Genomic DNA, 24490 nt, shown 5'->3' with positions numbered 1-24490 from the left:
ACAGCTCCCAGGGCACCAGCAGATTCCAAGTTGGGGCTGGACATGGTGAGCAAGCGGCCTGGACCACTTCAGCCGGATCCTTCCCACATTAGCAGGGGCCCCAGTTGGGCTGAGTAATGAATTGCACATCAGTCCACTTTAAAACCCCCTAACAGCTTTAGGATCGTCTGGCTCATTAACTGACATGAATATTCCCAAGATATCTCTCTCTCCCGCCTCTGGCTCCGAAAAGGACACTGCTGATCCAACCCATAGCTTTTTCCTCTGCTCCGTCTGTGGGCATCGACAGGGAAGTTCTTACTGAAGTCTAACTTTCCCTCCTGCTGCTAGAGACTGGTAGATTGTTTTCTTAGAAAGCAACAAAACTAAAGCCACAGTCGTTTTCCATGGACATGGGCTTTATTTGGGGACTCTTGGGGGAAGGGAGGGAGGGAGCTAAGACTGGTGGGTAAATTGGGGGAGAGGCTTCTCAACTTGCTTTTTAATTTAGTGCATGTTGCCTGGAGGTTAGGATGAGTGAGAACAGCTGTAGAAGTGAGAGGAGAGGAAGAGGGAAGGTCAGAGAATGGACACTTTCCTTGGGGAAGGAAGCCAGGACCAGGATATGGGAACTGAAGGTGGGGAGGGAAGGCACCCTTCATATACTGAGACTCAACCAAGGTCACCGCTTGATGCCAGCTTCCCCAACCCCCTGGCCCCATCCCAGCTCCCAGCCCAGATGCCTGTTCTGCTAGTTCCCTCAACTTGCCTTGGAGAGGAGCTGAATGAGGATGTGGGGAATGGCGGTACCCTTCTGCCTCCAGCTTCCCTGCCCAGGAGAACTGCTCACTCGCCCACCCTAAAGTCCCAGCCAGAGTCAGGAGGTCAGGAGGCCGGGGGCCAGCAGGGGGACAACTGTGCCTACACCTTCCCTCCTCAGTCTGCCCACGGGGCCCTTCACATGAGGTTGCAGCTCTTGGCTCTATCCTTGTGTATCTCGCCCTCGTTTCCGGTCCCATTCCCGTTTCCCCGGTCCGGCCGTCCTGCCAGCTGAGTAGATCGCTGAAGTCCCCGGCGTGAGTCAGTACGGCGCAGCTGCCTATGGCCCCGGCCGAGGGAGGCCACTGTGGCCACGTGGAAGACATCTCTGACGCTGCGCTCAGAGGACCGGGAGGAGCACTCCACGTAGGACACGGCCCCCACCTGCTTGGCCAGCACAGTGCCCTGGAAGGATGGAGTGAGTGGAGAGAGTTACAGGGCTTAGCCTGCAGCTCAGCAAGGGGCAAGGAAGCTGAGGGCAGGGGGTGGTCAAGGGATCAGGTCAGAGGCCAGGGCAAGGGATTAGCCAAATAGGGTGTTTTCAAATCAGAGGCTGAGAGGGGCAGAGGTGAGAGGTCTAGGCTGGGACTAGGTCAGAGATCAAGGGTCCCACCTGTTCATGTGTAACAGGGATAAGCCTCTGCTTGGACAGCTCCCTCAGTGTGGCCAGGTCGGTCCGCATGTCTAGTTTACAGCCAACCAGCACAACCTTGGCATTGGGGCAAAACTCCTGAGTCTCCCCTTGCCACTATTTCGAGGAAGAAAACAGAGTTATGCAGGGGTAGAAGGCAGCACAGGGTGAATCCTTGCTCACAGCATGCAGAAACCATGCACCTCTCTGGGCTCTCCCATGTAAGTAAGCAAGGAAGTGAGAGTGGTGGGCTTGGGCTGAAAGCAGGAAGGGTGTGGGAGAAGGGAAGGGAGGAGAGGGCAGGGGTGGGGCCCTGCTTCTACCTTAGTGGCCATGAAGGGTCTGCCATCCCCTTTCCCAAATTTGCTCCTGGGAACAGACCAGTCCCGCCCTCCCTTCCCCTCCCTGGGAACTGGGGCTGCCTTAGCCGACTTCTGTCCATTCACCATGGGCTTTTCTCATGGAGATAGGGGCCTGGAGAGGAGACCACAGGGCTTTCCTGAGCTCCAGCAGCAGCATTCCTATCCCCTCCATCTGGGGCTCCCACACCCAAGGAGATGGGGAGGGTGGACGAGAAGTCCCTTGAGTACTCCTCCCTGTTGTCCCCCATCTCCCCCAGATGCCATATCCAGCTCTGAGGACTGATTTCCAGGAAGTCAGGGGGGGATTGGGGAGGGTGAGAGCTTCACACACACTCTCCCTGACGGCCATGCTCAGCTGTAATTCCCTCCTCCTGGCCCATGTGTTTTCTGGTCCCCCTCAGTCTAGCTGTCCTGCTTCCCTAGGCTCCCACCTTCTTGAGGACACTGTCCAGTGTTTCTGGTCGGCTAATGTCGAAGCAGATGAGCACAGCATCCGAATCAGGATAGGCCAGAGGCCGGACATTATCGTAGTAAGAGGAACCTGAGAGAAGACAGGGAGGGAGGGGACAGACGAGGGTCCTGAGTGTGCAGAAGGCCTGGAAGGGAATGGGAGACCTTAGCAATCCTGGTCAAGGGATTCTGAGCAGAGAATGGAAAAGAGCAGGTATTAATACCCATCAAGGAGTCTGTGTTTCTCCAAGGAAGGGAGTAGACAGAGGGGAGGTTAGATGGCAGAAAACAGCTCTCCACTTCCCTAGGGGGTTCTCTAAAAGTAATCATTCTTAATCTTTTCTGAGTCTTTGAGAAGCTCATGAAATCTCTCAACATTCTCACAAAATTTTGCATGCGCCTTCTGGGCTTTGACAGACATTTTCTAAAGCTCTCCAGGGGAGCCAAGTAAAAATTTAAAACAAAACAAAAAATTCCTCCCTTTTTGTAGGGGAAGGGGCAGGGGCAGAGCCCTCCCACCCTCCCGGGACTTGATCTCAGATTTCTATAGTTCAGTCTAGAGAAGCAGTTTCCTGCCCCCAAAAGAAATTCTAAATGTCTTTCCTAAACCCAGGCCTATCTCCTAAGAAACATGTTCCAAAATAAAAGCCATTCCTTCCCAACTTTCCCAGGTATGCAGAATCGAGCTGCGGGGATGGGACACTGGGCTTTCTCCTTCAGGACAAGGTTTCTATGTGTCTCTGAAAGCTCTGCCTAGTTTTCCTGGCTTTAAGCAGAAAATTAATTTTCCTTCCTCCTAGAATAGGATGGATGGGCTGGGTTGACCTGGAGCCTAAGGGTCTAGTCCAGGGAGGGAGCAGGGTGGGGGCCTTGGAAGTCAGGGTGACCCCGAGGGACTTGGCTACCTGAAGTGTCCCACATGTTGAGCTCAATGCGGCGCTTGTCGATCTCAAAGCTCGCGGTGTAGTTCTCAAACACGGTGGGGACATAACTCTGCAGACACGAATGGCTCAAGATGAGATCCTCCAGTGCTCACCCCAGACAAATGCCCTCCTCATTCCTACACCCCGTGCAGCCCAGCCCGAGGACACAAGTTGGTCCGGTGTTGGGCAAAGGGGAGATCCCGGGAGCAGCTGCCTCAGCGGAATCTCTGCTAGGCTCCCGGACCCCCTCCCGGTCCTTTCAGGCCCTAGTTCTTCCCCTCTCCAATGCCCAAGACCCCCGACATTCCCCTAGCGCCCCCTCCGGGATCCTCCGGTTCTCCCAAACCCCATTCATCTCACCCTGCTCCCCAATGCCTCCCACCCAAAACCTCTGCAGTCCTTTCAGAAACCCCAACGCTTTCCCCAGTCCTCCAAGCCCCTCTCTCTGATCCCTGGTTACCCCAGCACCCATTTCCGTCCGTCCCCCAGGCCCCAGTCACCCACCCCCGCGGCCTCAGCGCCCCCCTCCCAAGACGCCGGTTCCTCACCCCGGGGTAGGCGTCCTTGGCGAACACCTGCAGCAGCGCCGTCTTGCCGCACTCCGCGTCCCCCACCACCACGATCTTGCAGCGACCGCTCTGCCCCTCCATAGTCCCGGCTACGCGCCGGCCCCCCGCGCAGCCCCCCTCCCGGGCTCCGCTGCCGCCTCCCCCGCCGCTGCAGCTGCAGCCGCTCGGGCCGCCGACACCGGCATCTCTCGGGCCCGCGCCGAGCCCCCGCCCGGGGCCTCGGCCCCCCCTGCGCCCCGCCCCCAGCCCGGCGGCCGCGCCCCCGGCCCCGCCTCCCGCCCCGCACTGCCTGGGGGCGGGGCCCAGAGGAGCGAGGCGGAGCCCCGGGGAAACGGGGGCTCAGGAGAAGGGTTCTAGCGCGCGGGTTTGGTCTAGTGGGCCCCTGCGGGTTTGGGAAGTGCTGAACCGGGTTATTAGACTGAGTTGACTTCCTTAGCGATGGGGGAGGGGCAGAGTTCGGGGAAAGTTCTGAGGGGTAGGGTGGGAGCTGCACAAGTGCGAGGCTTGGGCCTTCTGCGTACCACGCGTGAACGCCGGTGTGCTAGTGCGGACACGCGCGGGGGAAGCCATCCACTTTCTGAACAGAAGGGGGCGCGAGAAGGTAGGGGGAAAAAGGGCGTCTTTTTGGTTCGGTCTCCCTCCCCCACTCTAAAGTCCCGGCAGGGAGTCTTGGGGATGTATAGGCAAGGACTCCAACACACCCACCCGGACAATGGTGACGCCCTGGCTTTCCGTTACCATGGCAACGGACGGCCTGGCCTGGGGCTGCGGTGATTTAACCGCGGGCCCGGGCGATCTGGGAAGCAAGGACAGAGTTTCTCCAGCCAAGCGCAGGGTGGAAAGTTTTGGGGAAGCTGCGTCCTCTGGTGGATGCTTCGGGGAGACGGAGACGGGGACAAAGAAGAGGAAGATAGAACTGCCCAGGGTGACAGCCCTTCTGGAGCCAGAGACAAGCTCTAAAGTGATTTCAGGCTTGATTCGGAGTCTAACAATAATCAAACCTCTGTTTTGCATTTGCATAGCATCTTTTACCGTTTAAAAGCGCTTCTTTAAATAGAGGATACTCGATTTAATTTTATCTTTACCATGCACCTCTCTGGGCTCTCCCGTGTAAGTAAGCAAGGAGGTGAGAGTGGTGGGCTTGGGCTGAAAGCAGGAAGGGTGTGGGAGAAGGGAAGGGAGGAGAGGGCAGGGGTGGGGCCCTGCTTCTACCTCAGTGGCCATGAAGGGTCTGCCATCCCCTTTCCCAAATTTGCTCCTGGGAACAGACCAATCCCGCCCTCCCTTCCCCTCCCTGGGAACTGGGGCTGCCTTAGCCGACTTCTGTCCATTCACCATGGGCTTTTCTCATGGAGATAGGGGCCTGGAGAGGAGACCACAGGGCTTTCCTGAGCTCCAGCAGCAGCATTCCTATCCCCTCCATCTGGGGCTCCCACACCCAAGGAGATGGGGAGGGTGGACGAGAAGTCCCTTGAGTACTCCTCCCTGTTGTCCCCCATCTCCCCCAGATGCCATATCCAGCTCTGAGGACTGATTTCCAGGAAGTCAGGGGGGGATTGGGGAGGGTGAGAGCTTCACACACACTCTCCCTGACGGCCATGCTCAGCTGTAATTCCCTCCTCCTGGCCCATGTGTTTTCTGGTCCCCGTCGGTCTAGCCGTCCTGCTTCCCTAGGCTCCCACCTTCTTGAGGACACTGTCCAGTGTTTCTGGTCGGCTAATGTCAAAGCAGATGAGCACAGCATCCGAAGATTAATTAGATTAATTAGAGCAAGCAACACCATCACCATTTTACAGAAAGGACAATTGAAGTACAGAGCTTTAACAAAGTCAGATGGCTCGGTCACCCTGCTCCAAGTTTGCCACTGCAAGCAAAGAATGGGTCTCATATGGGTCGTGTCAGAGCCTGAGGAACAACTCGGTTGGGTTCCGCTCCACAGGTGGCTGGCTCCCCACATCTGATGTAAGCTCAGGTTTTGGGATCGTCCTTCAGACTGTCCCTTAATATATTTTTAGCTTAATTATTATGAATAAATAAGTAAATTAACTCGCAGCCTTCATGATCCCAAGAAGGACCTCGCGTGGGCCCGTACCCAATAAGCGCCTCCTCTCCACTTCTCGCGCTCGCGCCGCACCTGCACGGTGGCCCTGGCCCTTTAAGTCCGCGCTCGAGGCCCCGCCCCCGTCCCGGCGCCCCGCCCCGCCCGCTCCGAGTCGGCAGCCTTAGCAAGTCCTGACTCGCGCCCCGCCTTCCCCAGCGGTGCACTCTCGGTCCAGCTGTGCGCGCACGTCGAGCGTCCCAGCCATGTCCGCCGAGAGAGAGGTAGCCGAGGCGGCCACCGTGGTGGCGGTGGCCGAGGCAGAGGCTGGAGAAGATGCCTCTTCGCAGCTTCCGAAGGCGGAGGAGGCAGCCGGCGACGCCCAGCCACCCGCGGCCTCCGAGGGGCCCGTCGCCCCTTCGCCGCCGCCGCTGCGCTGCCTGGTGCTCACCGGCTTCGGTGGCTACGACAAGGTGAAGTTGCAGACCCGGCCGGCCGCTCCCCCGGCCCCCGGGACCGGCCAGCTGACGCTGCGCGTCAAGGCCTGCGGGCTCAACTTCGCCGACCTTATGGCCCGGCAGGGGCTGTACGACCGGCTGCCGCCGCTGCCCCTCACTCCAGGCATGGAGGGCGCGGGCGTGGTGATCGCTGTGGGAGAGGGAGTTAACGACCGCAAGGTGAGCGGGCCAGTGCAGGGCAGGGCAGGGAGAGGCTGCGCGGGCCACGGGGCAGTGGGGCACGAGTGGGCGGGCGCACGGGGAAAACTGGCACGAACCCGGGTAGACGGGCATGGAAGACGTAGGAAAGGAGCCTGCGCTCTGAGGCTCCTGGAAAACTGGATTTATATTTGGGGGTGGGAGGTTGAGATGAAGTAATTGTCCCCTCCCCAAACATTTTAATTGTGGCCGCCGCCCCGAAACGGTGCTGGTGCTGGGTGGGTGGGGAAACAATAAGGAGCCTATGCGCATGCGCACAATGACCTTTAAGGCCCCCTCCCACCACCCGTGAAACCTATCCTGTACCCCTGCCCACTAAACACTCCGCGGGTAATTGTGGTCTGTGACTCTGAGTGACGGTCGGTACCTTTTTCCCGCGAGGGAGCCTGAAGAGCTATATAGTCGGGGTTGGGCGGGGGCGCAGGGCCGTGCCAGAGCCCTAGTCACATGCAGCCCCGTGGTCTGTGGGGGTGTGAGGCGGCCCCTCCCAGAGCAGGGCCTTAGAGACAGGCACGCCCATCATGGAGGAGAGGGAGTCTGCCACCCCTTCCTCCCGCGCACCGGCCTTATACTGCCAGTCTGATCGGGGGTGGGTGGGGGTGAGAGTGGGGACGGGGTGGGGTGGGGTGGGGGGCGAGACTGGGTGTCTGGATCTTTGTCTTGGGCTCTCTGTCTCCCGTGACTGCACTGTCTCCTCCTCCGGTGACTCAGCCAGCGGACCACGACCCCGGGCTGCCCTTGGGAACTTTGGGCGGAACCCACCTCTGTCTTCTCGTAGAGGACCCTCTACTGAGAAACCGGGCCGGTGCCCATTTGGGCTGGGGAGGGGGGTGTGGCACCGGGAGCAGGTTGGCCCAGCTCTGCCGGTCTGTGACTCCTTTTTGTTTATCATTAATCTTGGCGACAGCCCCAGGCACCGGAGAGTTTCAAATGGTCAACTTTTTGAGAGACTTGGGGTGAGGCCTTTGCACGTCATTTGTTTAGGGGTTTCTTTTCAAATCTGGCCCCTGCAAGAGAGACTCATCAAATGCAGACTTTCTTCTTGTCAGACCTGCGGCCAGAGCTCAGAGCTGGAATTTTTGGATTTATTGTACAGGCATACGTCTTCTTCCTCCTTAAGGGGCTTCTCTGTGGAATCAGCTCTGGCCCCACCCTTTCCACTGACTTCTAAATAATCCTACTCTAAGAAGGTGCTAAGAAGAATTTTTTTTTTTTTTTTTTTTGGTTGGGGGAGTAATAGTTCATGTTACTGCTGAAGGCCAACCACCTAACCTCTTCTCCCCACACTTTCCGCTTCGTAAATACAGGATATCCTGTCCAGGGTAAGAATATGATGTAAGAGGCTGGATTCGGAGGGGAGAGCCCCCGCTCCCTCCTGATATCTGGGCTGGGGAAGGGTCATGGGCCTGCCCTGTAATGGGCTGAGGGGTGAGCATTAGCCTGGGTAAGTGGACCTTGTTCTGGGCCAAATCTGCGACTGGCCACCACCTGGACTGACCACTACACTTTCCCCAGCTCTCCTGGGTTATTTCTGAGTCCACTAGTCCTGAGTCCTGGGGTGGGATGCTTCCATTGCTCAGACCTCGTCTCAGGCCAGTGCTTGCAGAGAAGGGTCCTACTCTGCCCTCAGTACTCCTCCTCAATGGAGTGTGGACATGAAAAAGGGTATGTGTGGGAGTCCCATCCCCCTGCCCCATGGATCCCAAGTCTCGTTAATGTACAGAATTCCCATCATTCCTGGCAGGGACCAAGACAGACTCGGATTGTCCTGGAACAGCACCCACACCTCCCTCTCCATGCTCTTCAGAGGACCATGAGAGGCCTTCCTCTGGAGACTGACCCCTTTCCCCTATCCTCCCCTTGACCCCAGTTGTTAAACTGGAGGGGAAGGTTCTGCTTCCTTTGCTCCCTTTCCCTCCTGCAAGGAGGCTCTTGTGCAGGTGGCTGAGGGTATGGGGAAGGGGAGGGGGGATGCCTTTTCCTGGTAGGTGGGATTGTGTGGCTCTCCTTGGCCATCACTCCTCCCCCCAGTCTCTGGGTGAAGCTTCTTTCTGAGCCCCCAATGGCGGCTCAGATCCTTCTCCTGAGGTAACAGCCCTAACTGCTCAGAGGCCTTTACCTGCACTTTGGTCTGGCCCTTACAGCATACGGCCCTCTTCCTTCAGTTAATGGATTGGTGACCTCCCCTCCTTGCTTCTGATATTGTCATCATTGTTGTCCTTATTATCAGCTAACACTACGAAGTTCTTACTATGTGTCAGACATTAGGCTAAAAACCACTGATTTTTTGCTACTTAATCCTCATTAACTGCCCTGTTTTACAGATAGGAAAACTGGGGCTCAAAAAGGTTAGATAATTTTTATTTGCCCAAGGTCATAGTGTCAGTAAACAGTGGAGCCCATTTTTTTTTTAAACCTAAGCAGTTTGGTCTCTTCAATATTTCATGCTGCCCTAACTGTAAGCTTCTTGCATTCAGGGATCTTACACAATAATAAAGTGTAAGATCTGTAAAATGGAGATAAGGATAGTATCTTCCTCAGGGGGCTGACGTGAGGATTGAGCGTTTATATGTAGAGCACTTACAATAGGGCCTGGCCTTGGTAAGCAGTCAATAAAGATAAGTTGTTATTGATGATATTATTATTACTATTGTTATTATTATAACCATTACCACGAGTACTGCTGCTGCTTGTACTATTACTTCATTGCCAGGAAGAGGGCCTTGTGCATAGTAGAAGGTCATAAATTACCAGTGGGTGAATGAATGAGTGAATGAATGATGCTCTTTTTCCATTCTTTTTTTTAATTTTTTTAATTAAAGTATAGTTGATCTACAATGTTGTGTTAGTTTCTGCTGTACAGCAAAGTGAATCAGTTTCTTTTTCCATTTTTCAAGGTCGGGGACCGGGTGATGGTGTTGATCCGGTCAGGCATGTGGCAGGAGGAGGTGACTGTGCCTTCGGCCCAGACCTTCCTAATGCCTGAGGCCATGACCTTTGAAGAAGCTGCTGCGTTGCTGGTCAATTATATCACAGCCTACATGGTCCTCTTTGACTTTGGCAACCTACGGCCTGGCCACAGCGTCTTGGTACACATGGCTGCAGGTGACAGGCACCCTCCATTTATCCCTTTTCCTTACCCCACCCAGATCTCCTTCCGGGCCTCTTCCCTGCTGCCTGTCTGGACTGTTGTCATGGCAACACTAGCTGCCTCGGCCTATGGTGCCCAGAGGCCTCTGCAGTGTTGTTGCCGTGGTAGCATTCAGCCACCAGGTCCAGCCTGGTGTGCTACCCATAGCAACGTGCCCTTGCCCAGCACCCCCTCCTTCCCAGCCACCTTCCCCCCAATTCTCAATCTTGGAAATTAGACATGGAATGATGGGAGAGAAAGCCTCAAGATGAGCCCAGGCAAAATGAAGGTGATGGGCTGGATCCTTGAGAGGTGAGAATGGAGAGTGGTGGCTGGACGACTCTATATCCCCCCTTTATGAAAGTGTCTTGCTTTAGGGGGTGTGGGTATGGCTGCCGTGCAGCTGTGCCGTACAGTAGAGAACGTGATGGTGTTCGGAACGGCCTCAGCCGGCAAGCATGAGGTGCTGAAGGAGAGCGGAGTCACACACCCCATCGACTACCACACGACTGACTACGTAGAGGAGATCAAGAAGATCTCTCCCAAAGGTGGGGTCAGGGAGTGGGAAGGGCTAGGATGGCATGGGACAGGGAGGGGCGTCTCCAGATCTGTGAATCCTAATGCTCTTCCTGGGCCCCCTACTTTCTGACAGGAGTGGACATCGTCCTGGACCCTCTGGGCGGGTCAGATACGGCCAAGGGCTACAACCTCCTCAAACCCATGGGCAAAGTAGTCACTTATGGTGAGTTGGTGGGCCGGGCTGGAGGGGGAGTTAGGGGAAGCAGGGTGGGGTCTGAGGGGTAGGATATAGGGGCCCGGGGCATTTGAATGCAGAACGGACAGAGACTCCGGCGCTCTGTGGGAAGCATCACGGTTAGCCTGGTGCTGGATGTTGCATTCACATCGCTCCCTCCTGGGTGTAGCTACTCGCCTTCTCATTCATGAGTCATAGCAAGTTCTGTGTTCTCTCTGTGTTCTTGTTTGGGGATTATTCCTGATGCAGTGTCAACCAGTCTGCCTTCCTCTGTCCTACCTCCTGGGCTTCTTGGGCAAGTTGCATTTCCATTTAAAAAACTACTTCACACCAAAAATAAACAAGTATATAAAGCTTAGAGCAATCTTTGAGTCGGCTAGAGTCCATCTGGGCCAGGTAGCCAGCAGGTGGGAGGTGCTCCTGTCACTGCCGGGTGCCGGTATGGATAATTGTAAGGGGCCCGCGGGGGGCAGATGAGCTTGGATCCAGACACACAGGGATGTGCCTGGCACCTGGATTCACAGGATGTGTCTCCTCGTCCCTCAGGAATGGCCAACTTGCTAACGGGCCCCAAGCGGAACCTGATGGCCGTGGCGCGCACATGGTGGAATCAGTTCAGTGTGACAGCTCTGCAGCTGCTGCCGGCCAACCGAGCCGTGTGTGGCTTCCACCTGGGCTACCTGGAGGGCGAGACGGAGCTGGTCAGCGGTGTGGTGGCCCGCCTCGTGGCTCTGTACAACCAGGGCCACATCAAACCCCACATCGACTCCGTGTGGCCCTTCGAGAAGGTGAGTGTGATGGCCCTGCAGGGAGGGCCTGGATAGGAGCCGTGAAGGCTGGGGTCCCTAGGGGAGGAGTCGTGGGAGGAGGAGGGCTGACTCCTTTAGGCCAGCTCCCTGGATGGGCCGAATGGCGCTGGGAGCAGAGTCTTGTCTTCCTCTCCAGGTGGCGGATGCCATGAGGCAGATGCAGGAGAAGAGGAACGTGGGCAAAGTCCTCCTGGTGCCTGGGCCGGAGAAGGAGAACTAGGCAGGGGGCTGGGAGACCCTCAGGGCCCGGGGAAGAGAGAAGCTGGGAAGCCATGTGCTGTTGGCCACCAGACCCTCGCGGTTCATCCTCTATCACAATGCGCTGCCCTCTTTCCCCCCAAGGTCTCTGCGGTGATGTCCTCTCCCCTGTCCTGTTCTTCCTCTTTAGTCAGGGCTTCCCCCTCCCCGCTTCCTGCCCTCTGAAGAGGTTGGGAAGTGACCACTTGGATGTCTGGGCCCTGCCAAGGGGACAGGGAGGGTCAGAGAGAGGCCGGCCACTTCCTGCCCCCACCCTTTCCCCGGGCCTCGCTGTGCTGCTTTTGTGCCAAGGTTAGCCAATCCCTTCCCGTCCTGTTCCCTGTGCTTCCGCCTCCGCCTCGTCTGCCCTCCTGCCCCCGCCCCACACCTCCCCAAAGAATCGAAATGCCAGCTCAGGATATGGGGCCAATCTGTGTGAGTCCAGCATGTCCCTGTGTCGCCCTAGTGTCCCTTCAACCCGGGCCAGCCAGCGCCCACCTTGTTGTAAGGCCTCGTCCTCTTGTCCCCAATTTCTCGAGCACAATCAGCTTCTCCCACCTCCAGGGGTTCTGCCACTCTCCAGCAGGGGTGCCCCTTCCAGCAGGGGCGGGAGTCAGACCTGCTGCCCTAGGTCACCACTCTATGGGAGGGACATGGAGCCCCCTCCTCTTCACTGAGTTCTCTGGATTTGTTCTCAGTGCCTTAGCAATGGAAAGCTTGCTTGTGTGTGTAGGGGTCCCTGCCTCACACCTCCTGCCCCCGTCCTCCCCAGTGCCTTCCTTGTTCTGCTGGAGCTGGGGTTTCGCTGCTCCCCAGTCCCATAGCACTGCCAAAAATCTGTGTGTGTGCCGGTGTGTGGGGGGCCAGCCCCTAGCCTCCGGGGGCCTGTGCCATGTCCTGTCTTCTGGGGCTGTCATTTCTCTATGGTGGTTGAGGCGGAAGAGGCGGGGAAGCTTTTTCAGCCTTGCAGCTAAGTGTGCCACTTACCAGCCAGAGCTCTGAGAGGCGATGCCATCTGCCTCTTGTTCTGGGACCAAAGTAAAAATCGAAGCACGTTCCCCATGTAGTCACGGAGGCCCACTGTCTCCTCAGAGCAGGGAGGCAGCTTTTCAGACTCAGCCCCAAACTTTGTTTACAGGGGTGGGGAGATGGAACAGGGGGTCAAAGCGGAGGTTTAGGACCTGGGCCACTGGAACCAAAGTGGGGACTTCCCGGGGCTAGGGGTGTAAGTCCCTCTGCCCTTGGATCTGGAATTAGGGCGGGTGATTGCCCAAGCCACTGCCATTGGGAGGTGGGGGGAGGGGCTCAGCCTCTTCATCTGAACGAGGCCTAAATGTGTGAAGTGCGATTTTCACTTTTGTGTACCCACCCCGTTATGGTTACCGAAGCTGCCTTTGTGTTTGTGTCAATAAAAAGCCAAACCCTGGGTGCTGGATGTTGCCTCTGATAGTGGACGGGAAGGGGAGCTTGTGGAAGGCCAGTGCTGCTAGTGGAAGGCTAGGGTTTCTCCCTCCCCCTAGCCTTCTTCCATGGCCTAATCGAGTTTCCTTTCTTGAAATGAAATGAGGAAGAAGATCGTGCAATGCAGGCGCTTTTACTGTTCTCGGGGCAGCGTTTCACAATTCATAGTCCCTCCTGCCGTTGACCAGCATGATCTCTCTCTCCTGTATATGCGTCCAACCCCAGCCTGGTTTGAGAACCTTGGCAGAGGGGCGGGGGGTGATGAGCAGGGCAGGCTCCTAGCCCAACTTGGCAGTGAAGACTGCCAGGCCCTGCTGTCCCAGGGGCATGACTGCCACGGCTTCCACCTCCCCACCCCCACGGGTGGGCTTCTGGAAGTGGATCTCCAGGACGTCTTGTAACTCCGGGCCATCCAGGACATCGGGAATGTTGAGCACCAGCACCGAGTGGGGCACTGGCAGGGACCTGATCTGGAAAAGGAGCCAGGAGCTGGGCAAGGGCTTGTGCAGGTTGGGCTGGGGGGTCGGGGCGGGGCAGAGGTCGGGGCAGGTGGCGACCGTGGGAGTATGGGAGGGGGCAGGAGGCCTGGAGAGGTTGGCAGCGGGTAGGTCAGTGGGGTTTCAGGGCTGTGGTCCTTCCTTGGGCAAGTTTCTGGCAGGCAGACAGGTTACCGGGTCCAGTCCCCATCTTCCACCTTCCCACTTACCTCAGCCTTCTGGATCTTTCCACTCACGTAGGGAGAGACTCTCAGAGGGAACTGCTGCTTACCCAGTGGCACTGTGAACTGGCCCGTCTGGCACAGGTGCTGGGCCACTGCAGGGACAGGGAGCGGGGGACCTTCAGCATCAAGGGCTCCCCCCTCCTGTGGCCTGGTGCCTCTGCTCTCATCTCGCAGACAAGGCCCTTACCTGTATCCTTAGCGAAGCCCAGCATGACACTGCCTTGCAGCAGTTCCCGCGTCTCCACATCGCCACCCCCATTCTTGCTCTTGCCAAAGAAGATCTCCAGCTTGTCCAGCAGCTCCTCCTCACTTAGCTTAAGCCCGGCAGGAAACCCACTGACCAGTACTCTCTGTTCATTCATCTGGCTGGACACCTAGGGGGAGGCAGGAGGGAGTCATCCCAGGCACACCCCACTCCCTTGTGCCCAGGTGCATGGGGCCCCGTGCAGATCCCAGGGCCCTGCCATTCTGTCACCTGGATGGTGGTCAGCATGGGCAGCTCCAAGGGCTGGACCTGCACCCGCAGTCGGAACCCTTCCACATCGATCGTGTGCTCCGTCTGCTGCAGCACCTGCTTGGCCACTGGGTGGGGGAGCAGGGTCAGTACTTAGGAAGCCTCCCAGCCTCCCTCCCAAGGTTTCCTGGAGCTCACCATTGGGGTCATCAAAGGTGACCAGAGCAGAGCCTCCAGGCAGAGGGTAACAGATCCGCAGGTTAGAAACCACAGACTTGGTTGTTTCCTTGCCCTGCTGAATGTCTCCTCGGAACACCAGGGGGGTCTCAGGCACTGGGAATGGGATCTGGAGGTGGGGGAGGAGAGGCTGATGCAGATTTCAGGGTTGGGAGAGCGCCCCACTCCCAGGAGGAAAGCACCCCCAATTACATGCCACTGATGCTGAGTGCCAGGGATGAACACTGAAAGAAGAGCTGGGTAACTAAGCGGATGAATGTGGTCCAAGCATGTACTGGCACTTTACATACAAAATCTTAGTTTGTCCTCACACAAGCCTGTGAGGTAGGTAGCTCCACTTTACAGAGCAGCAGACAGGTTCAGAGAGTTCAAGTAACACACTCGAGGTCACACAGCACGGAAATGGCAGAGGCAGTAGTGAAACCAAGACCTCCCCAGCTCTTTCTACCAGGCCATACCCCCTCCCAGCTTACCTTGTCTTGGGGGTTGTCCCTGAGCTTCCTTTTCAGCTCCTGTAGCCTGGTCTTTAGTTTGGCCTGTTCCTCCTGAAGGGCTTGGAGGGCCTATTGGAGCAGAGGGGAACAACCAGACATCCACCTGCCTTTCCAGAGAATGAATGACCCAGGGAAAGGGGGCCGCTATTCTGGACACTCCAGGAGCAGAGTTGGTGCTCAGCCCGAGAACAGCCCAACCCCTTTACCTTGCCCTGGGCTTGTCCTGGCCCAGCCTGGCTGCCCCCATCGCAGCTGCTCTGAAAGGCAGGAGCCTTTGCAGCAGCCACGGCTGGGTCATTCCTGGAGACCAGAGTTTAACAAACACTGATTGAGCTCCTGCTATGAGGTACTGGGCACGACACAGGCAGTGGATGAAAAGGGTCCAGCGCTTAGGCCCGTATAAAACGGTACTCAAGGGACTTCCCTGGTGGTCCAGTGGGTAAGACTGCACTCCCAATGCAGCCTGTCTGGGTTCGACCCCTGGTCGGGGAACTAGATCCCGCACGCATGCCACAACTAAGAGTCCGTATGCCGCAACGAAGATCCTGCATGCTGCAACTAAGACCCAGCACAGCCAAAATAAATAAATAAATATTTCAAACAGACAAACAGTACTCAAGACAGTGCACAATCACACGACTGATGGTGGAGGAGAGGCTGATGGTGGAGGACAGCGGGAATTTGGAGGAGGGACCGTCCCAAAGGGGTTAACACAACTAGGGAGGCCTCGAGGAGTAGTAGGAGCTTACAGTTGCAAGATGTCATAAGACTATCAGCTAACATGTGCTAAGCCCTTTATATGGATTATACCACTCATGTCTTGCAACAACCTTATGAAATAAACACCCTCTTCTTATTTTGCAGATGAGGCAACAGTAGCTCAGAGAGATCAAGTGACTTACCTGAAGTCATCTGGCCCTAGGCAGTCTGACTCTCGACTCTTAGTCTATGCTTTACAGTGAAGAAATCAAACTCAGAGTAGGGGAGTAATTTACCCCACATCTCCCAGCTTGTCCCATGACTGCCACCCTTTCTGCTGTACCAAGCAGCCTTTCAGGCTGGGTGTGATTTGGAGCAGATCCAGAGAGAGCTGACAAATGGGCAGGGGAGTGACACCAGGGATGGGAATAAATGCACCTTTGTTTGTGGGATGGAGAGCTCACCCTGTGGTTGGAAGCCTGATAAATAAGGTCAGCTCAGGGAAGTGTGAGCTCACTGGGGAGGACGGGACTCTGTCCTGGCCATCTCTGTGTCCCAAGTGTTCAGCAGAGTCCCTGGCACAAAACAGGCATTCAGTAAACCCGTGCTGAATGAATGAATGAAGTGAGTGAATGAATGAAGTGAACGAATGACAGAACGGGAACATATTACAGTGGGTGTTGAATAATTCAGTGTGAGTTCACTCTATTTTAAGCAGAAGAAAACTAGGGCTTGACCAAATAATGCCAATTAATGAGTAGTGAGAAATAATCAGTGACTTTCAGGGTCAGTTACATGACATCAATGAGTCAGGGGAGCAGGTACAGTGTGATATGGAGAGGTGGGGACTCTTACATCCTGCAGACAGCATGTCCCAACTAAAGTGACAACCCCTTCTCGGCTCTAGCCAAGTTTTTTCACATGGAATGTGGTCTCAGTATCCTATATCTTCCCATTTCTAAGGGAAACCAGAAATCTGGATTTTTATTTGAAAAAGATGGCTTTATTTTATTTTATTTTTTTGCGGTACGCGGGCCTCTCACTGTTGTGGCCTCTCCCGTTGCGGAGCACAGGCTCTGGATGCGCAGGCTCAGCGGCCATGGCTCACGGGCCCAGCTGCTCCGCAGCATGTGGGATCTTCCCGGACCGGGGCACGAACCCGTGTCCCCTGCATCGGCAGGCGGACTCTCAACCACTGCGCCACCAGGGAAGCCCAGATGGCTTGATTTTAAATAAATATGAAAAATAAAAGTTGGATTCAGTCTTTAATCCATCCTCTTTTTACTTCTGCTTTAAATCTTGATCTAATTATACATATTGTTTGAAAATGTAGTAATTGGCAATGCTATTTAATAAATAGCTTTAAATAAATAAATAAGTAAATTTAGTTTTAAAAGCTTCATAATTACAGTTTAAAAAAAACATTCAAAAACGTCCATCCACTGGTGAATGGATACAAGGAAAAACAAACAAACAAACAAAACAATTCAGGCCAGAGAGTTTATCAGTGGGAAAATGGGGAACTGGTGAAGATTTCTGAAAGGGGGAGTGAGGTGATGGACACAGTGTTGAAAAGAGCGCAATCCGGTCATCAAAAAATGGACAGAAGACCTAAATAGATATTTCTTCAAAGAAGACATACAGGTGGCCAACAGGCACATGAAAAGATGCTCAATATTGCTAATTATTAGAAAAATGCAAATGAATACTACAATGAAGTATCACCTCACACCAGTCAGAATGGCCATCCTTAAAAAGTCTATAAATAATAAAGGCTGGAGAGGGTGTGGAGAAAAGGGAACTCTCCTACACTGTTGGTGGGAATGTAAATTGGTGCAGCCACAATGGAGTACAGTATGGAGGCTCTTTAAAAAACTAAAAATAGAATTACCCATATGATCCAGCAATCCTGCTCCTGGGCATATATCCGGAAAAGATGAAAACCCTAATTCAAAACAACACATGCACCCCAATGTTCATAGCAGCACTATTTACGATAGCCAAGACATGGAAGCAAGTTAACTGTTCATCAACAGATGAATAAAGATGTTATATATATATGTGTGTGTGTGTGTACACACACACACACACACACACACAGAGAGGAATATTACTCAGCCATAAAAAAGAATGAAATAATGCCATTTACAGCAATGGATGGACCTAGAGATTACCATACTAAATGAAGTAAGTCGAGAAAGACAAATACCATATGATACCACTTATATGTGAAATCTAAAAAAAAAGACACAGATTAATTTATTTACAAAACAAAAACAGACTCACAGACATAGGAAACAAACTTATGGTTACCAAAGGGGAAAAGGGGTGAAGGACGGATAAATTAGGAGTCTGGGATTAGCAGATGCACACTATTATGTATAAAATAGATAAACAAGGACCTACTGTATATAGCACAGGGAACTATATTCAATATCTTGCAATAACCTATAATGGAAAAGAATCTGAAAAAGAATACATATATGTATAACTGGATCACTTTGCTGTACACCTGAAACTAACTTAACATTGTAAATCAACTATACTTAAAAAAAAAAAAAAGCTGGCAGTGATGGCAGGATGAACTGGAGCAGCAGGAACTGGGGAGTGGGGAGAACAAGCCCAGATCTGTGGCTCTAATTCTCACAGACGTGACAGGAGCTGACCTGAACCTCTGGCACTGGGCACAAGGAGCACACACAGATGAGTACATCTCAAGAGGAAAAGCTGCCAGACTCCGGATGCTGTATTAAAGCGACAGAGGGGACAGACTGGAGAGGCGATGCAACACTGAGGTTGCAGACTTGGGTGTCCAAGGATTTGGTATAATGTCATTGACCCAGCAGGCAAGGGAAGAGAGCCAGTAGTTACTGGGGACCTGCTAAGTGATCGGCACAGTTGGACTCCATCCCATTTAAGTATCACAAAACTGCCTCCTGTCTCCAACTCCCAACTGAAACTTCTCTATCACAGACTTCTTAAGGACAACACAGGCTGATTGTAGTCACTTACTTGAATTCAACTACACATGCTATTTATTTACTTAACTAACATGATAACTTGGTCTCTAAATGCAAGCCAGTATCCATCTGGTACTCAACTGAAAAAAGAAAAGGGATCCGTTTTACACTGAGCTCACTGAGAGACTGTAAATTCTGGATACTCAGGGGTGAGTTAATGATTTGAGGTTCATTTGACTACATGCATTCTTCTGCCTTACTTGCCAAGTTTAGAACCTAACAACCCCTAAGATAAAATCTCATGCTATCTGTGTTCATCATAGCAGTACTGAGAGGCAGTGTAATATAGCAGTTAAGAGCACAAGTTCTGGGGCCAAAACTCCGGGGTTTACATTCAGCTCCTCTTACTACTGCCAAGACAATGGGCAAGTTATTTAACTCTCTGTGCCTTGGTTTCTTCATCTGTAAAGTGGGAACAGCAATTTCTACCTATGTATAATTTTATTTGGAAAAGTAGTTCCCGGCATATGATGAGTGCTATGTTAAATGTTTTGTATTTTAATAATCCCCGTTTGATAGTTGAGGAACCTGAGGTTCATCAAGGTTAACTAATGGTGGGAGTTCCCTGATGGCCTGGTGGTTAGGATTCCAGGCTTTCACTGCTGTGGCCTGGGTTCAATCCGTGGCCGGGGAACTGAGATCCTGGAAGCCACGTGGTGTGGCCAAAAACAAAACAAAAAAACCCACAAAAAACAAAACCAAACAAACAAAAAAACTTTGGCCCTAATGGGCCAAAGTAAGTCAAACCCAAGGCTGTTGAAGACACAGAGTGTCAGGGACAGGACTTGGTGGCTTGGACTCTGGGTTAGAACAGTATGTGGTAATAGTAGAAGCCAAGAGGATGGAAGAACTCATTCAGGGACAGAGCCCTTAAAAATGTGATCTTTGAAGATACCTAGTCAGGGGTCAGGAAAGATAAAGGAATGCAGAGAAGAAAAAGAAGGCATGGGGACTTCCCTGGTGGTCCAGTGGGTAAGACTCCGTGTTCCAGGCAGGGGGCCTGGGTTCGATCCCTTGTCAGGGAACTAGATCCCACATGCATGCCACAACTAAGAGTTCACATGCCACAATTAAGAGGCCGCATGCTGCAACGAAGATCCCATGTGCCGCAACTAAGACCCGGTGCAGCCAAAATAAATAAATAAATGTTAAAAAAGAAAAGAAAAAGAAGGCATGGTCAGGGCCAGGGCCAGGATTAGGTAGCATCATAGACACAAAGGAAGAGGAGTGATGAAACAGAGGCAAAAGAAAAGGAGGGCTACAGGAAGTCCCCTCCCTCATTTGCTTCCTTATTCACTCATGCAACGATCAGCTACCAGGCATCTACCACGTGTCGGGCCCTGTTCTAGGCTCTGGGGACACAGTAGTGAACCAAACAGACAAAACTTCCTGTGGAGTTTACGTTTTAGGGGATGAGCCAGATAATAAACACAATAAATAAGTAAAATCTGCAGTATGTTAGTGGTAAGTGTTATGGACAAAAACAGAGAAGGGAGGACAGAGAATGTTGGAGTACAGTTTTAACTGGGGTGATCAGAGTAGGCCTCGTTGAGATATTTGATCATATACTTGAAGGAGATAAAGGAGTCAGCCGTGTGTATATGTGGGTGAAAGTTTTATGCAGAGGGAGCGGCAAGTGCAAAGGCCCTGAGGTGGGAGTTTGTTGTATGTATTTGAGGAACATCAAGGAGACCAATGTGGCTGGAGCAGAGCGAGTGAGGGCGGAGTGGTGGGAGATAAAGTCACAGAGAAAACAGAGTGGGGCCATGAAGGGCCTTTCACATAAAGTGAGGTGGGAGGCTGCAGGCAGGCTTAAATGCTAACAGGATAACTTGGCTGTTGTGTGAACAGACTGATGTGGGGAAAGGGCACTAACAGGGAGACTACTTAGGAGGTCATGACAGTGTCCATGTGAGCAATGCTGATGGCCTGGATCAGGTGGTAGCAGTGGAGGTGGTGAGGCGTAGTCAAGAGTTTAGATTGATTGAGGGAATTCCCTGGCGGTCCAGTGGTTAGGACTCCACACTTCCACTCCAGGAGACACGGGTTCAAACCCTGGCTGGGGAACTAGGATCCAGCAAGCCGCGCAAGCGTGCCACACACACACAAAAAAAAGAGTTTAGATTGATTCAAGTTGCTGATGGATTGGAAGTAGGATGTGGAAGAAAGAGACGAGTCTGTGATGACACTAAGCTGTTAGGCTTGAGCAACTGAGGGGAAGGAGAGCCATTTGCCGAGATGGGAAATACGTTGGATGGAAGAGATTGGGGTTTACTTTGAACATATTAGGGATGAAGTGCTTATCTGACATCCCAGTAGAGATATAAAGTGGTGGTTGCCTCTATGATGTGGCATCCAGGGAAGGGGTCCAGGCCATGAGTATAAATTTGAAAATTATCCAAGCAGAGATACTTAAAGTCACAAAATTAAATGAGATCAACATGTAGAGGTCCAAGGGCTGATTTCTGGGGCAACCAACACTAAGAGATCAGGGGAACAAGGAAGAACCAGCCAAGGAGAATGGAGAGGAGGGGCTAGTGAAACCTGAGGGAGAGCAGGCATGAAGAACAACACGTTTAAGGCAGAGGAGCCCGCAGCTGTGCCCAGTGCTGCTAACAAGCCTTCTGCCAGGAGGCATGAGAATGACTGCTGAGATTGAGCAACAAAAAACAGTCCTGCTTATCCTAAGGAGATGGTCAGTTCACGTACAAGGATGATTACAGTAGCCTTGTTTACAATGGAAAAAAAAAGAAATCTACACGTCCAACAAGAAACAGCTAAATATAAAATATTTAGCAATTAAAAGACAGTAATAAAGAACATTTAACATGAAAAAATGCTCACAATAAGCAAAATATAAAGCTGCCTATACATTCCCTATTCTGATGGTTTAAAATGTTTTAATTCATGAGGATATTTATTAATGCATAAAAATTCTGGGAAGATAGACATCACAATGTCATTAATAGACTCTGTCTCTCAATAATGAATTTAGGGTGATATTTAAAAAATACAGTTTCCTGGGCTTCCCTGGTGGCGCAGTGGTTAGGAGTCTGCCTGCCAATGCAGGGGACACGGGTTCAAGCCCTGGTCCGGGAGGATCCCACGTGCTGCGGAGCAACTGGGCCCGTGCGCCAGAACTACTGGACCTGCACTCTGGAGCCCATGAGTCACAACTACTGAGCCCACATGCCACAACTACTGAAGCCCGCGTGCCTAGAGCACATGCTCCGCAACGAGAGGCCACCGCAATGAGAGGCCCGCGCACCGCAACGAAGAGTGGCCCCTGCTCGCCGCAGCTGGAGAAAGCCCGCGCACAGCAACAAAGACCCAACACAGCCAAAAATAAATAAATTAAATAAATTTATATAAAAAAAAATACAGTTTCCTGAATCCACCTTCCTTCTTTCCTTTCTAATATGTAAAGGCCCTTTAAGAGAGCACTTTTACCAGAGTGGGAGGAGTGAGGGGTGGCTGAACTGGGGAACTGGCAGTATTAACAATAATGAACATGTATTGAGCACTCAGTATGTGCCAAGCAGCGTGCTCAGTTTTTACTGTGTATTTTAGGGATTGTTTAGTTTAATTGTGGCAGGTAGGTATTCTTGTGTGGAAGTGTTACCATCATTCCCACCAAATAGATAAGGAAATGGGGCTTAGATCGTAAACTTTAGAGAGGCTAATAACTTACCCAGGGCCACACAATTGGAGGAACCAGGATTTGGAACCAGGCAGGCTGGCCTCTACAGCCTGTGTCTTCCTTCAACATTTGAGGGGCAAATGAAAAATTTCCAAGCAAGAGACCTATATATTTGTAACAGACGGGCTAGTATCAGGGAGAAATACTGAAGAAACTAGGGAAATGAGATTCATTCACTCAACAGCTGTTTATTGAGCGCCTACTGTATGCCAGGCACTGTGCTGGGCACCGAGGATCAAGGGTGAACAGGCTGAGACAGAGGACCAGCCCGCAGAGGGCTTAGTCTAGCACGAGCAGGGGCGGTCAGGGGTTGGGAAAGCGGGGACCACAGCAGACAGGGTAACACTTCTTCCCCTCGCCCTCAGGAGAGGTCAAGGTGACATTTAGATGGAAATATAAGGAGGGGAGGAACTTGTTGAGGAAGATCTCAGGAGATAAAGGTTGGAGCAATTCTTAAACTTTTTGGGGTCACAGAACCCTTTGAGTATCTAATGAAAACGATGGATTCTTTCTCCAGAAAAATGCACATCCACACAAGGAATTCACGATCCCGAGATGCAGGTTATAGAACCATCTCTGAGGCAGTGGATTAGGGGACCAACTCCCTTGCAGAGAGGTCATCCCAGCCGTCACTCCCCAGACCTGTAGCAGGTCTAAGAGGTGGGTAGGGAGAGGGTTGCCTGCCAGGCCCTGGGATACCTGTAGATTCCTGGCCAAGAGGAGCATTGCTCTTGGATTCCCCCCACCCCCAAGACCCTCCTCTCACCATCACGGTCTAAGGTCCAGTTAGCAAGGGCTGAAGCTTCAGAGCTGGCACAAACTGGCAGGGTCCAACGCGACTAAAGTCTTGCTTGCACTTTGAGGAGTTTTGGTCTCCCCAGCAGAGCCTGAAAGACACTTCTTATGGTTCTTACGCAGGCTCTTTGCTTTCACTTTCATTTCCGTAAAGTCCCTGCCCTTCCATACTCCACCCCTGGGTGGCTTCCTGGTCTTCGAACTTCCCCCAGCTGTGAGGCCTCAGGGGAAGTTACCCCACAAGCAACTACAAACTGAATGCTGGCCCCAATCAGCCATTCATTCCCAACCTAGCAATCCCAGCACAGGCCTATTGGTAGAATTTTGTCTGCTTTGTTAATGGCTATTTCCCAAGAGCTTAGAATGTTGCCCAGAACATGCAGATGTTGATAACTGAATGAGAAATGCAACCAGGACAGATAAAGCCCCATCAAGTTGAAGAAGCTGTAGCAACAGCCAGCACTTGAGAGCTGTTATGTGCCCAATACCAATTCTGCTTCCCATGAATTAACTCAACAACCACTTGAAGTTGGTTCCATTTTCCCGATGAGATTCTAAACTTGTGAGGCACAGAAGTGCAGAAACCTGCCCAAAGTCACATTGCTAGGAAGTGATGCATGTATCCAAACCTGGTTGGAACAGTATTTGAACTTGAATTTTTAGTTAAAGGAGGGTTTAAATATAGTTCCATTTGTGACTGTGAGTGTGACTTACTGAAGACATCGAACACTTAAGGGTGAGGGGCTTCCCTGGTGGCGCAGTGGTTAAGAATCTGCCTGCCAACGCAGGGGACAAAAGTCTGAGAAGATCCCACATACCGCGGAGCAACTAAGCCCCTGGACCACAACTACTGAGCCTGCGCTCTAGAGCCTGTGCTCCAAAAAGAGAAGTCACCGCAATGAGAAGCTCGCGCACTGCAACGGAGAGTAGACCCCGCTCACCACAATTAGAGAAAAGCCTGCTCGTAGCAACGAAGACCCAACGCAGCCAAAAAAAAAAAAAAAAAAAAACACACTTAAGTGCAGGATATAAGTTTTCTATTTTCACCTAGTCCAGGGCTTCCCACTCAGAGTAACTTACTGAGCCCCTTTCTCATGCCCCCACTCCTCACCCCAGCTGAAAGTGTGCCAAGTGTGAAGCTTGGCAAATAGGGCCATTTGAATCCTAGTTCCATTTAGTGACTTAGTATTAGCTTGCCTGGAGAACCTATTTCATCAGTAACACCAGTCACAGTAAATGCTATAGAAGGGCCAAACGCCTTTCCTGTAACACAGTGGTGACAATCCGGAGCCCCACCCCCTTCCTTGCCTGTCTCCGCTAGACAGACCACTTGGGGACCTCTCCTTGGTCCCACTAGGAATGGCTGCTCTGTGGCTCAGGCCTTCATTGTTGGTGTCCATCCCCATCTAGAGCAGTTCTCCAGTGTGGTCCTCGTCCAAGCAGCACCAACATCACTTGACAAGATGCTGAATTCTGACCTACCAAATCTGGC

General features: G+C 52.6%; 3 protein-coding genes across 6 annotated transcripts; 1 reads left to right on the top strand and 2 right to left on the bottom strand.

The window, feature by feature from the left end:
• Window positions 1-380: 380 nt before the first annotated feature.
• On the bottom strand, window positions 381-5941 carry RND2 (Rho family GTPase 2). 2 transcript variants are annotated; one of them, XM_033847946.2, is made up of 5 exons: window positions 3713-4979; window positions 3147-3234; window positions 2223-2332; window positions 1412-1546; window positions 381-1203 (listed from the first exon to the last, which is right to left on the bottom strand). In XM_033847946.2, the coding sequence occupies exons 1-5, from the start codon at window positions 3812-3814 to the stop codon at window positions 937-939; spliced, it is 702 nt and encodes a 233-aa protein (XP_033703837.1). In that variant the 5' UTR covers window positions 3815-4979; the 3' UTR covers window positions 381-936. The 2 variants fall into 2 exon arrangements, with proteins under 2 accessions (XP_033703837.1, XP_033703838.1); XM_033847947.2 differs by lacking the exon at window positions 1412-1546 and having other exon boundaries at window positions 3713-5941.
• Window positions 5942-5983: 42 nt separating this feature from the next.
• VAT1 (vesicle amine transport 1) lies at window positions 5984-12843 on the top strand. Of its 2 annotated transcripts, none has more exons than XM_033847931.2 (6): window positions 5984-6448; window positions 9385-9592; window positions 9995-10165; window positions 10270-10359; window positions 10918-11159; window positions 11317-12843. In XM_033847931.2, exons 1-6 carry the CDS (start codon window positions 6038-6040, stop codon window positions 11398-11400), a joined length of 1206 nt encoding a protein of 401 aa, XP_033703822.1. In that variant the 5' UTR covers window positions 5984-6037; the 3' UTR covers window positions 11401-12843. The 2 variants fall into 2 exon arrangements, with proteins under 2 accessions (XP_033703822.1, XP_073653785.1); XM_073797684.1 differs by having other exon boundaries at window positions 5985-6244.
• A 152-nt stretch (window positions 12844-12995) lies between these two features.
• On the bottom strand, window positions 12996-23134 carry IFI35 (interferon induced protein 35). Of its 2 annotated transcripts, none has more exons than XM_004312204.4 (7): window positions 22970-23134; window positions 14764-14853; window positions 14252-14399; window positions 14075-14181; window positions 13787-13973; window positions 13585-13691; window positions 12996-13348 (listed from the first exon to the last, which is right to left on the bottom strand). In XM_004312204.4, the coding sequence occupies exons 1-7, from the start codon at window positions 22970-22972 to the stop codon at window positions 13157-13159; spliced, it is 834 nt and encodes a 277-aa protein (XP_004312252.1). In that variant the 5' UTR covers window positions 22973-23134; the 3' UTR covers window positions 12996-13156. The 2 variants fall into 2 exon arrangements, with proteins under 2 accessions (XP_004312252.1, XP_019795001.1); XM_019939442.3 differs by lacking the exon at window positions 22970-23134 and adding an exon at window positions 22195-22326.
• Between the last annotated feature and the right edge of the window lie 1356 nt (window positions 23135-24490).

The sequence above is a fragment of the Tursiops truncatus genome, chromosome 20 (genome assembly GCF_011762595.2).
Source record: "Tursiops truncatus isolate mTurTru1 chromosome 20, mTurTru1.mat.Y, whole genome shotgun sequence".
Taxonomy (NCBI): domain Eukaryota; kingdom Metazoa; phylum Chordata; class Mammalia; order Artiodactyla; family Delphinidae; genus Tursiops; species Tursiops truncatus.
This window is presented reverse-complemented; position numbering and strand designations above follow the sequence as displayed.

Bases quoted from the DNA above. Each gene is read 5' to 3' on its own strand.
- VAT1 (XM_033847931.2), top strand. From the start codon at position 6,038: ATGTCCGCCGAGAGAGAGGTAGCCGAGGCGGCCACCGTGGTGGCGGTG. The intron at 6,449-9,384 runs GTGAGCGGGCCA...CCATTTTTCAAG, and splicing joins AGGGAGTTAACGACCGCAAG to GTCGGGGACCGGGTGATGGT. The intron at 9,593-9,994 runs GTGACAGGCACC...GTCTTGCTTTAG, and splicing joins CTTGGTACACATGGCTGCAG to GGGGTGTGGGTATGGCTGCC.
- IFI35 (XM_019939442.3), bottom strand. From the start codon at position 22,272: ATGTTGAAGGAAGACACAGGCTGTAGAGGCCAGCCTGCCTGGTTCCAA. The intron at 14,854-22,194 runs GTAAGTTATTAG...CTGCTCCAATAG, and splicing joins CTCCAATTGTGTGGCCCTGG to GCCCTCCAAGCCCTTCAGGA. The intron at 13,974-14,074 runs GTGACAGAATGG...GCCTCCCCCTAG, and splicing joins CCATGCTGACCACCATCCAG to GTGTCCAGCCAGATGAATGA.
- RND2 (XM_033847946.2), bottom strand. From the start codon at position 3,814: ATGGAGGGGCAGAGCGGTCGCTGCAAGATCGTGGTGGTGGGGGACGCG. The intron at 3,235-3,712 runs GTGAGGAACCGG...TCGTGTCTGCAG, and splicing joins CCAAGGACGCCTACCCCGGG to AGTTATGTCCCCACCGTGTT. The intron at 1,204-1,411 runs GTGGGACCCTTG...CCATCCTTCCAG, and splicing joins TCCCTGTTACACATGAACAG to GGCACTGTGCTGGCCAAGCA.